Source organism: Salvelinus fontinalis, chromosome 18 (genome assembly GCF_029448725.1).
Source record: "Salvelinus fontinalis isolate EN_2023a chromosome 18, ASM2944872v1, whole genome shotgun sequence".
Taxonomy (NCBI): Eukaryota; Metazoa; Chordata; class Actinopteri; order Salmoniformes; family Salmonidae; genus Salvelinus; species Salvelinus fontinalis.
This window is the reverse complement of record NC_074682.1, coordinates 60,778,772-60,790,779: the sequence shown is the minus strand read 5'-3', so window position 1 is coordinate 60,790,779 and position 12,008 is coordinate 60,778,772. Positions and strand designations below refer to the sequence as shown.

At 47.3% G+C, this 12,008-nt stretch overlaps 1 protein-coding gene across 1 annotated transcript in view; it reads right to left on the bottom strand.

Moving 5' to 3' along the window:
- Window positions 1-398: 398 nt before the first annotated feature.
- Window positions 399-12,008, bottom strand: part of pdrg1 (p53 and DNA-damage regulated 1) — a 25,382-nt gene continuing 13,772 nt past the window's right edge. The window contains exons 2-5 of the mRNA XM_055869993.1: window positions 3,933-4,008; window positions 3,653-3,727; window positions 2,006-2,086; window positions 399-876 (exon numbers count right to left, since the gene is read on the bottom strand). Of these exons, the coding sequence (XP_055725968.1) occupies window positions 794-876; window positions 2,006-2,086; window positions 3,653-3,727; window positions 3,933-4,008 (315 nt within the window). The 3' untranslated portion in view covers window positions 399-793. The remainder of the gene's footprint in view (window positions 877-2,005; window positions 2,087-3,652; window positions 3,728-3,932; window positions 4,009-12,008) is intronic.

The following is a 12,008-nucleotide window of genomic DNA, read 5'->3' as shown; positions in this document are numbered from 1 at the left end:
TTCATTTTATCTCTATTTCTGACTTGTGTAACTCTTCTACTTGGCTGGTTACTGTTTGTAATGATTTGTCTGCTGGGCTATGTTCTCAAATAATCGTAAGGTATGCTTTCGCCGTAAAGCATTTTTTAAATCTGACACCGCGGTTGGATTCACAAGAAGTTCATCTTTAAACCCATGTAAAATATGTTTTGTTTTCTGAATTTTTTTAATTAGTATTTCTGTATTTGAATTTGGCGCCCTGCAGTTTCACTGGCTGTTGACTAGGTGGGGCGCTACCGTCCCACATACCCTAGTGAAGTTAATCAGCTTCTTGATATAAACACACCTGTCAGGTGGATGGATTATTGGGGCAAAGGAAAATGCTCACTAACAGGGATGTAAAGAAATGTGTGCATATGGAAAATGTCTGGAATCTTTTATTTTAGCACGGGACTAGCACTTTACATGTTGCATTTATATATGTATTTTTTATAATATTTGATTAAAACATTTCTATCTTAGTCTCCCACTGTTGAGGGTCCATTTTGGGTTTAGGATATGTTGTTCCTTCTGAAACCATGTGTTTGATACTGTTCCATTAATTCTGTTCCAGAGCCTCCAATATAAATTACCACCAGCCGCCATTGGGTCAGACCCCATCTAAAAGCCTAACCTCATCTCTTCATCAGGTGGTTGATGGCCTTCACCTCGACATTGGGTCAGACCCCATCTAAAAGCCTAACCTCATCTCTTCATCAGGTGGTTGATGGCCTTCACCTCGACATTGGGTCAGACCCCATCTAAAACCCTAACCTCATTTCTTCATCAGGTGGTTGATGGCCTTCACCTCGACATTGGACAGAGGAGACAGGTTGTATCCTGTCAGCTCCGGTTTCCCTGGAAACACAAACACAAGTCTTTACAACACTATCCACATCACAAGATAATGCAGACTAACATTATGCATTGTTGAAGGAGGTAATGCACACTAACTATACATTGTGGAAGGAGGTAATGCAGCCTAACATTAGGCATTGTTGAAGGAGGTAATGCAGCCTAACATTATGCATTGTTGAAGGAGGTAATGCAGCCTAACATTATGCATTGTTGGAGGTAATGCAGACTAACATTATGCATTGTTAAAGGGGGTAATGCAGCCTAACATTATGCATTGTTGAAGGAGGTAATGCAGACTAACATTAGGCATTGTTGAAGGAGGTAATGCAGACTAACATTAGGCATTGTTGAAGAAGGTAATGCACACTAACTATACATTGTTGAAGGAGGTAATGCAGCCTAACATTAGGCATTGTTGAAGGAGGTAATGCAGCCTAACATTATGCATTGTTGAAGGAGGTAATGCAGCCTAACATTATGCATTGTTAAAGGAGGTAATGCAGACTAACATTATGCATTGTAGGAGGTAATGCAGACTAACATTATGCATTTTTGAAGGAGGTAATGCAGACTAACATTTTGCATTGTTGAAGGAGGTAATGCAGACTAAGATTATGCATTGTAGAAGGAGGTAATACAGACTAACATTATGCATTGTTGAAGGAGGTAATGCAGACTAACATTATGCATTGTTGAAGGAGGTAATGCAGCCTAACATTATGCATTGTTGAAGGAGGTAATGCAGCCTAACATTATACATTGTTGAAGGAGGTAATGCAGTCTAACATTAGGCATTGTTGAAGGAGGTAATGCAGCCTAACATTATACATTGTTGGAGGTAATGCAGCCTAACATTATGCATTGTTGAAGGAGGTAATGCAGAATAACATTAGGCATTGTTGAAGGAGGTAATGCAGCCTAACATTAGGCATTGTTGAAGGATACATTACTGATCAGGGCCCGGTTTTCCAAAAGCATGTTAAGGCTAAGTGCATCATTAAAACCATAGGATCCTGTGGTTCTATGATGAAATGAACTTAGCCTTAAGATGCTTCTGGGAAACCGGGCCCTGTACTGTTCACTACAGCCTTAAGGAAGCACGGTTGATGACGTTACGTAATGATTTTACCTTGCAGTTCATTGAGTCGGTTCAGTTTGTCTTTTAGGGCTTGGCGAAGGTTGTTGATCTCATTGTCTAGCTGCTGCTGGTCTGGTCAGAGAAACCAAACACACGACAGACGAAACAAGACATTAGAGACCGTCATCCTGCTTCACAGTCATTAAACAGACATACAGAGACCGGTATCCTGCTTCACAGTCATTAAACAGACATTACAGAGACCGGCATCCTGCTTCACAGTCATTAAACAGACATTACAGAGACCGGCATCCTGCTTCACAGTCATTAAACAGACATTATAGAGACCGGCATCCTGCTTCACAGTCATTAAACAGACCGGTATCCTGCTTCACAGTCATTAAACAGACATTACAGAGACCGTCATCCTGCTTCACAGTCATTAAACAGACCGGTATCCTGCTTCACAGTCATTAAACAGACATTACAGAGACCGGCTTCACAGTCATTAAACAGACCGGTATCCTGCTTCACAGTCATTAAACAGACATTACAGAGACCGTCATCCTGCTTCACAGTCATTAAACAGACATTACAGAGACCGGCTTCACAGTCATTAAACAGACATTACAGAGACCGGCTTCACAGTCATTAAACAGACATTACAGAGACCGGTATCCTGCTTCACAGTCATTAAACAGACATTACAGAGACCGGTATCCTGCTTCACAGTCATTAAACAGACATTACAGAGACCGGTATCCTGCTTCACAGTCATTAAACAGACATTAGAGACCGGTATCCTGCTTCACAGTCATTAAACAGACATTACAGAGACCGGTATCCTGCTTCACAGTCATTAAACAGACATTACAGAGACCGGTATCCTGCTTCACAGTCATTAAACAGACATTAGAGACCGGTATCCTGCTTCACAGTCATTAAACAGACATTACAGAGACCGGTATCCTGCTTCACAGTCATTAAACAGACATTAGAGACCTGCTTCACAGTCATTAAACAGACATTACAGAGACCGGTATCCTGCTTCACAGTCATTAAACAGACATTACAGAGACCGGTATCCTGCTTCACAGTCATTAAACAGACATTATAGAGACCGGTATCCTGCTTCACAGTCATTAAACAGACATTAGAGACCTGCTTCACAGTCATTAAACAGACATTAGAGACCGGTATCCTGCTTCACAGTCATTAAACAGACATTAGAGACCGGTATCCTGCTTCACAGTCATTAAACAGACATTAGAGACCGGTATCCTGCTTCACAGTCATTAAACAGACATTAGAGACCGGTATCCTGCTTCACAGTCATTAAACAGACATTATAGAGACCGGTATCCTGCTTCACAGTCATTAAACAGACATTAGAGAGACCGGTATCCTGCTTCACAGTCATTAAACAGACATTACAGAGACCTGCTTCACAGTCATTAAACAGACATTAGAGACCAGCATCCTGCTTCACAGTCATTAAACAGACCGGTATCCTGCTTCACAGTCATTAAACCGACATTAGAGACCAGCATCCTGCTTCACAGTCATTAAACAGACCGATATCCTGCTTCACAGTCATTAAACCGACATTAGAGACCAGCATCCTGCTTCACAGTCATTAAACAGACCGGTATCCTGCTTCACAGTCATTAAACAGACAGAGCATGAACAAGCTCTTACCTCTCTGTATCATCTCTTTGGTCTTCGCTTTGGGGAACGTGATGAACATGTTTCCAAAGCAAAGCTTCACTTTTTCTGCATGTACAAAAACAAAAAGGATAAGAAGAGATTAAATTGCCGGCGATTCATATTTAAATAGACTTTTTTTCTGAGAGATAATGGAACTCTGTGGCTCTGCCTCTGTGGCTTTTAATTCAGGGTATCAAAGAGGGAGGAAGTGCCTTTTGAGTTTTATTCATCTTTGAGTAGGAGTTCCAAACTGTCCTTATTCTGCACCCACCTTCCGATGCCATCTCATGTTTCAGAGCGTTCAAAGCTTCCCTGTTCATATTCCGCTTCGTGTCCAGATCCACGATCTAACAAAACAGACACATGAACACAGAGGTAGTTGTGTTAGCTGTATTACATAGTGACACCGAGTGGATGTGTGGAAAATGGAGAGTAAAAAAAAAAAAAACTAGCTAGCTAGCGGCACGCGATGCCTAGGTGCGACCTAGTCTGGGAAGCCGCTAGTGGGCTTTATGGTTCTCCATAGCTAGCTAGCGGCACGCGCTGCCTGGGTGCGACCTAGCCTGGGAAGCCTATAGTGGGCTTTATGGTTCTCCGTAGCCGCTAGTGGGCTTTATGGTTCTCCGTAGCCGCTAGTGGGCTTTACGGTTCTCCGTAGCCGCTAGTGGGCTTTACGGTTCTCCGTAGCCGCTAGTGGGCTTTACGGTTCTCCGTAGCCGCTAGTGGGCTTTACGGTTCTCCGTAGCCGCTAGTGGGCTTTACGGTTCTCCGTAGCCGCTAGTGGGCTTTACGGTTCTCCGTAGCCGCTAGTGGGCTTTACGGTTCTCCGTAGCCGCTAGTGGGCTTTACGGTTCTCCGTAGCCGCTAGTGGGCTTTATGGTTCTCCATATCCAGGGTTTTTTCTACCTTCTCGCCATTCAAATCTAGTTAAGGAGAAAATGTAAGCCTTTGCAGCCTGAATTGAGAATGTTTTATGTGCGAACCATAGAGATAGAGGACTCATATTTGTATCTATACATTTACAGCATCTCCATTTTGAAGTAGTCCATTTTTTTCTTCTTTACGATTGGCTGATCCCTCCTGATGACCTGGAGATGACTAGCAGGTTCACCAGGAGGGATCAACCAATGAAATTGTAAGTCCCAACCCAGTTGCAAGTATAGGTAGCTGCTGCCCAAAATGGTGACTGGAGTATGGGTAGCTGTTCCCCAATATGGTGACTGGAGTATGGGTAGCTGTCCCCCAATATGGTGACTGGAGTATGGGTAGCTGTTCCCCAATATGGTGACTGGAGTATGGGTAGCTGCTGCCCAATATGGTGACTGGAGTATGGGTAGCTACAGCCCAATATGGTGACTGGAGTATGGGTAGCTACAGCCCAATATGGTGACTGGAGTATGGGTAGCTGTTCTCCAATATGGTGACTGGAGTATGGGTAGCTGCAGCCCAATATGGTGACTGGAGTATGGGTAGCTAAAGCCTAATATGGTGACTGGAGTATGGGTAGCTACAGCCCAATATGGTGACTGGAGTATGGGTAGCTGTTCTCCAATATGGTGACTGGAGTATGGGTAGCTGCAGCCCAATATGGTGACTGGAGTATGGGTAGCTAAAGCCTAATATGGTGACTGGAGTATGGGTGGCTACAGCCCAATATGGTGACTGGAGTATGGGTAGCTACAGCCCAATATGGTGACTGGAGTATGGGTAGCTGTCCCCGAGTATGGTGACTGGAGTATGGGTAGCTGTAGGCCAATATGGTGACTGGAGTATGGGTAGCTGTAGGCCAATATAGTGACTGGAGTATGGGTAGCTACAGCCCAATATGGTGACTGGAGTATGGGTAGCTGCCACCCAATATGGTGACTGGAGTATGGGTAGCTACAGCCCAATATGGTGACTGGAGTATGGGTAGCTACAGCCCAATATGGTGACTGGAGTATGGGTAGCTACAGCCCAATATGGTGACTGGAGTATGGGTAGCTACAGCCCAATATGGTGACTGGAGTATGGGTAGCTGTTCCCCAATATGGTGACTGGAGTATGGGTAGCTGTCTCCCAATATGGTGACTGGAGTATGGGTAGCTGCAGCCCAATATGGTGACTGGAGTATGGGTAGCTGCAGCCCAATATGGTGACTGGAGTATGGGTAGCTAAAGCCTAATATGGTGACTGGAGTATGGGTAGCTGCAGCCCAGTATGGTGACTGGAGTATGGGTAGCTGTCCCCCAGTATGGTGACTGGAGTATGGGTAGCTGCAGCCCAATATGGTGACTGGAGTATGGGTAGCTACAGCCCAGTATGGTGACTGGAGTATGGGTAGCTGCAGCCCAATATGGTGACTAGAGTATGGGAAGCTAAAGCCTAATATGGTGACTGGAGTATGGGTAGCTGCAGCCCAGTATGGTGACTGGAGTATGGGTAGCTGTCCTCCAATATGGTGACTGGAGTATGGGTAGCTGTCCCCCAATATGGTGACTGGAGTATGGGTAGCTGTCCTCCAATATGGTGACTGGAGTATGGGTAGCTGTCCCCCAATATGGTGACTGGAGTATGGGTAGCTACAGCCCAATATGGTGACTGGAGTATGGGTAGCTGTTCCCCAATATGGTGACTGGAGTATGGGTAGCTGTTCCCCAATATGGTGACTGGAGTATGGGTAGCTGTCCCCCAATATGGTGACTGGAGTATGGGTAGCTGCAGCCCAATATGGTGACTGGAGTATGGGTAGCTACAGCCCAATATGGTGACTGGAGTATGGGTAGCTGTCCCCCAATATGGTGACTGGAGTATGGGTAGCTACAGCCCAATATGGTGACTGGAGTATGGGTAGCTGTTCCCCAATATGGTGACTGGAGTATGGGTAGCTGTCCCCCAATATGGTGACTGGAGTATGGGTAGCTGTAGCCCAATATGGTGACTGGAGTATGGGTAGCTGTAGCCTTATATGGTGACTGGAGTATGGGTAGCTGCAGCCCAATATGGTGACTGGAGTATGGGTAGCTACAGCCCAATATGGTGACTGGAGTATGGGTAGCTACAGCCCAATATGGTGACTGGAGTATGGGTAGCTACAGCCCAATATGGTGACTGGAGTATGGGTAGCTACAGCCCAATATGATGACTGGAGTATGGGTAGCTACAGCCCAATATGGTGACTGGAGTATGGGTAGCTACAGCCCAATATGGTGACTGGAGTATGGGTAGCTGCAGCCTAATATGGTGACTGGAGTATGGGTAGCTGTCCCCCAGTATGGTGACTGGAGTATGGGTAGCTGCTGCCCAGTATGGTGACTGGAGTATGGGTAGCTACAGCCCAATATGGTGACTGGAGTATGGGTAGCTGTCCCCCAATATGGTGACTGGAGTATGGGTAGCTGCTGCCCAGTATGGTGACTGGAGTATGGGTAGCTGCAGCCCAATATGGTGACTGGAGTATGGGTAGCTACAGCCCAATATGGTGACTGGAGTATGGGTAGCTACAGCCCAATATGGTGACTGGAGTATGGGTAGCTACAGCCCAATATGGTGACTGGAGTATGGGTAGCTGTCCCCCAATATGGTGACTGGAGTATGGGTAGCTGCAGCCCAATATGGTGACTGGAGTATGGGTAGCTGTCCCCCAATATGGTGACTGGAGTATGGGTAGCTACAGCCCAATATGGTGACTGGAGTATGGGTAGCTGCAGGCCAATATGGTGACTGGAGTATGGGTAGCTGCAGCCCAATATGGTGACTGGAGTATGGGTAGCTGCAGGCCAATATGGTGACTAGAGTATGGGTAGCTACAGCCTAATATGGTGACTGGAGTATGGGTAGCTGTTCCCCAATATGGTGACTGGAGTATGGGTAGCTACAGGCCAATATGGTGACTGGAGTATGGGTAGCTGTTCCCCAATATGGTGACTGGAGTATGGGTAGCTACAGCCCAATATGGTGACTGGAGTATGGGTAGCTGTTCCCCAATATGGTGACTGGAGTATGGGTAGCTGTCCCCCAATATGGTGACTGGAGTATGGGTAGCTGTTCCCCAATATGGTGACTGGAGTATGGGTAGCTGTCCCCCAATATGGTGACTGGAGTATGGGTAGCTGTCCCCCGATATGGTGACTGGAGTATGGGTAGCTGTCCCCCAATATGGTGACTGGAGTATGGGTAGCTACAGCCCAGTATGGTGACTGGAGTATGGGTAGCTGTCCCCCAATATGGTGACTGGAGTATGGGTAGCTACAGCCCAATATGGTGACTGGAGTATGGGTAGCTGTCCCCCAATATGGTGACTGGAGTATGGGTAGCTACAGCCCAATATGGTGACTGGAGTATGGGTAGCTGTCCCCCAATATGGTGACTGGAGTATGGGTAGCTGCAGCCCAATATGGTGACTGGAGTATGGGTAGCTGTCCCCCAATATGGTGACTGGAGTATGGGTAGCTGTCCCCCAATATGGTGACTGGAGTATGGGTAGATACAGCCCAATATGGTGACTGGAGTATGGGTAGCTGTCCCCCAATATGGTGACTGGAGTATGGGTAGCTACAGCCCAATATGGTGACTAAAGTATGGGTAGCTGTCCCCCAATATGGTGACTGGAGTATGGGTAGCTACAGCCCAATATGGTGACTGGAGTATGGGTAGCTGTCCCCCAATATGGTGACTGGAGTATGGGTAGCTGTTCCCCAATATGGTGACTGGAGTATGGGTAGCTGTCCCCCAATTTGGTGACTGGAGTATGGGTAGCTGTCCCCCAATATGGTGACTGGAGTATGGGTAGCTGTCCCCCAATATGGTGACTGGAGTATGGGTAGCTGCAGCCCAATATGGTGACTGGAGTATGGGTAGCTGTCCCCCAATATGGTGACTGGAGTATGGGTAGCTGTCCCCCAATATGGTGACTGGAGTATGGGTAGATACAGCCCAATATGGTGACTGGAGTATGGGTAGCTGTCCCCCAATATGGTGACTGGAGTATGGGTAGCTGCAGCCCAATATGGTGACTGGAGTATGGGTAGCTGTCCCCCAATATGGTGACTGGAGTATGGGTAGCTGTTCCCCAATATGGTGACTGGAGTATGGGTAGCTGTCCCCCAATATGGTGACTGGAGTATGGGTAGCTGTAGCCCAATATGGTGACTGGAGTATGGGTAGCTGTAGCCTTATATGGTGACTGGAGTATGGGTAGCTGCAGCCCAATATGGTGACTGGAGTATGGGTAGCTACAGCCCAATATGGTGACTGGAGTATGGGTAGCTACAGCCCAATATGGTGACTGGAGTATGGGTAGCTGTCCCCCAATATGGTGACTGGAGTATGGGTAGCTGCAGCCCAATATGGTGACTGGAGTATGGGTAGCTGTCCCCCAATATGGTGACTGGAGTATGGGTAGCTGTCCCCCAATATGGTGACTGGAGTATGGGTAGCTACAGCCCAATATGGTGACTGGAGTATGGGTAGCTGTCCCCCAATATGGTGACTGGAGTATGGGTAGCTACAGCCCAATATGGTGACTGGAGTATGGGTAGCTGTCCCCCAATATGGTGACTGGAGTATGGGTAGCTACAGCCCAATATGGTGACTGGAGTATGGGTAGCTGCAGCCCAATATGGTGACTGGAGTATGGGTAGCTGCAGCCCAATATGGTGACTGGAGTATGGGTAGCTGCAGCCCAATATGGTGACTGGAGTATGGGTAGCTGTCCCCCAATATGGTGACTGGAGTATGGCTAGCTGAAGGCCAATATGGTGACTGGAGTATGGCTAGCTGAAGGCCAATATGGTGACTGGAGTATGGGTAGCTACAGCCCAATATGGTGACTGGAGTATGGGTAGCTACAGCCCAATATGGTGACTGGAGTATGGGTAGCTGTCCCCCAATATGGTGACTGGAGTATGGGTAGCTGCAGCCCAATATGGTGACTGGAGTATGGGTAGCTGCAGCCCAATATGGTGACTGGAGTATGGGTAGCTGTCCCCCAATATGGTGACTGGAGTATGGGTAGCTACAGCCCAATATGGTGACTGGAGTATGGGTAGCTACAGCCCAATATGGTGACTGGAGTATGGGTAGCTACAGCCCAATATGGTGACTGGAGTATGGGCGAGTGGGTGTGTTGAAAGGAGAGGGTGTATTGAAAGCGAATCAGCTAAATTGGGCAGATTTGTTGCCTCAATACCGTTTTGCGTGCCTGATTGGGCTGCGCGGCGAGTCGATAAGCCGGCGTCCAGTGCACCGGCATTGTATGAACATGCATGTTGACATGAGACAGGACCGTGATACCACGACTGTGTCGCCGGCGTCAGCTAACGTGGCCATTATTTTCCCCTCCCATGATTATATTACAAGTAGGATAGAAGCCTACACAAGAAATAACTGATATTGATAACCATGGAGATGTCACCTTGACACATACAGTCAACGTGGAGGGTTGAACTACAATAACACCGGGACACAGTGCCCTTCGCACCCGCTTGACAAGCACTACTATCCAGGAACAGCTAGGGGAGTAACTACCAAGTATCAGGGTTACAGCACCTAGCATACCACCCGCTTGACAAGCACTACTATCCGGGAACAGCTAGGGGAGTAACTACCAAGTATCAGGGTTACAGCACCTAGCATACCACCCGCTTGACAAGCACTACTATCCAGTAACAGCTAGGGGAGTAACTACCAAGTATCAGGGTTACAGCACCTAGCATACCACCCGCTTGACAAGCACTACTATCCAGGAACAGCTAGGGGAGTAACTACCAAGTATCAGGGTTACAGCACCTAGCATACCACCCGCTTGACAAGCACTACTATCCAGTAACAGCTAGGGGAGTAACTACCAAGTATCAGGGTTACAGCACCTAGCATACCACCCGCTTGACAAGCACTACTATCCAGGAACAGCTAGGGGAGTAACTACCAAGTATCAGGGTTACAGCACCTAGCATACCACCCGCTTGACAAGCACTACTATCCAGTATCAGCTAGGGGAGTAACTACCAAGTATCAGGGTTACAGCACCTAGCATACCACCCACTTGACAAGCACTACTATCCAGTATTAGCTAGGGGAGTAACAACCAAGTATCAGGGTTACAGCACCTAGCATACCACCCGCTTGACAAGCACTACTATCCAGTAACAGCTAGGGGAGTAACTACCAAGTATCAGGGTTACAGCACCTAGCATACCACCCACTTGACAAGCACTACTATCCAGGAACAGCTAGGGGAGTAACTACCAAGTATCAGGGTTACAGCACCTAGCATACCACCCACTTGACAAGCACTACTATCCAGTATTAGCTAGGGGAGTAACAACCAAGTATCAGGGTTACAGCACCTAGCATACCACCCACTTGACAAGCACTACTATCCAGTAACAGCTAGGGGAGTAACTACCAAGTATCAGGGTTAGAGCACCTAGCATACCACCCGCTTGACAAGCACTACTATCCAGTATCAGCTAGGGGAGTAACTACCAAGTATCAGGGTTACAGCACCTAGCATACCACCCGCTTGACAAGCACTACTATCCAGGAACAGCTAGGGGAGTAACTACCAAGTATCAGGGTTACAGCACTACTATCCAGTATCAGCTAGGGGAGTAACTACCAAGTATCAGGGTTAGAGCACTACTATCCAGTAACAGCTAGGGGAGTAACTACCAAGTATCAGGGTTAGAGCACTACTGTCCAGTAACAGCTAGGGGAGTAACTACCAAGTATCAGGGTTACAGCACCTAGCATACCACCCGCTTGACAAGCACTACTATCCAGGAACAGCTAGGGGAGTAACTACCAAGTATCAGGGTTACAGCACCTAGCATACCACCCGCTTGACAAGCACTACTATCCAGTAACAGCTAGGGGAGTAACTACCAAGTATCAGGGTTACAGCACTACTATCCAGTAACAGCTAGGGGAGTAACTACCAAGTATCAGGGTTAGAGCACCTAGCATACCACCCGCTTGACAAGCACTACTATCCAGTAACAGCTAGGGGAGTAACTACCAAGTATCAGGGTTAGAGCACTACTGTCCAGTAACAGCTAGGGGAGTAACTACCAAGTATCAGGGTTAGAGCACCTAGCATACCACCCGCTTGACAAGCACTACTATCCAGTAACAGCTAGGGGAGTAACTACCAAGTATCAGGGTTACAGCACTACTGTCCAGTAACAGCTAGGGGAGTAACTACCAAGTATCAGGGTTACAGCACTACTATCCAGTAACAGCTAGGGGAGTAACTACCAAGTATCAGGGTTACAGCACTACTGTCCAGTAACAGCTAGGGGAGTAACTACCAAGTATCAGGGTTACAGCACTACTGTCCAGTAACAGCTAGGGGAGTAACTACCAA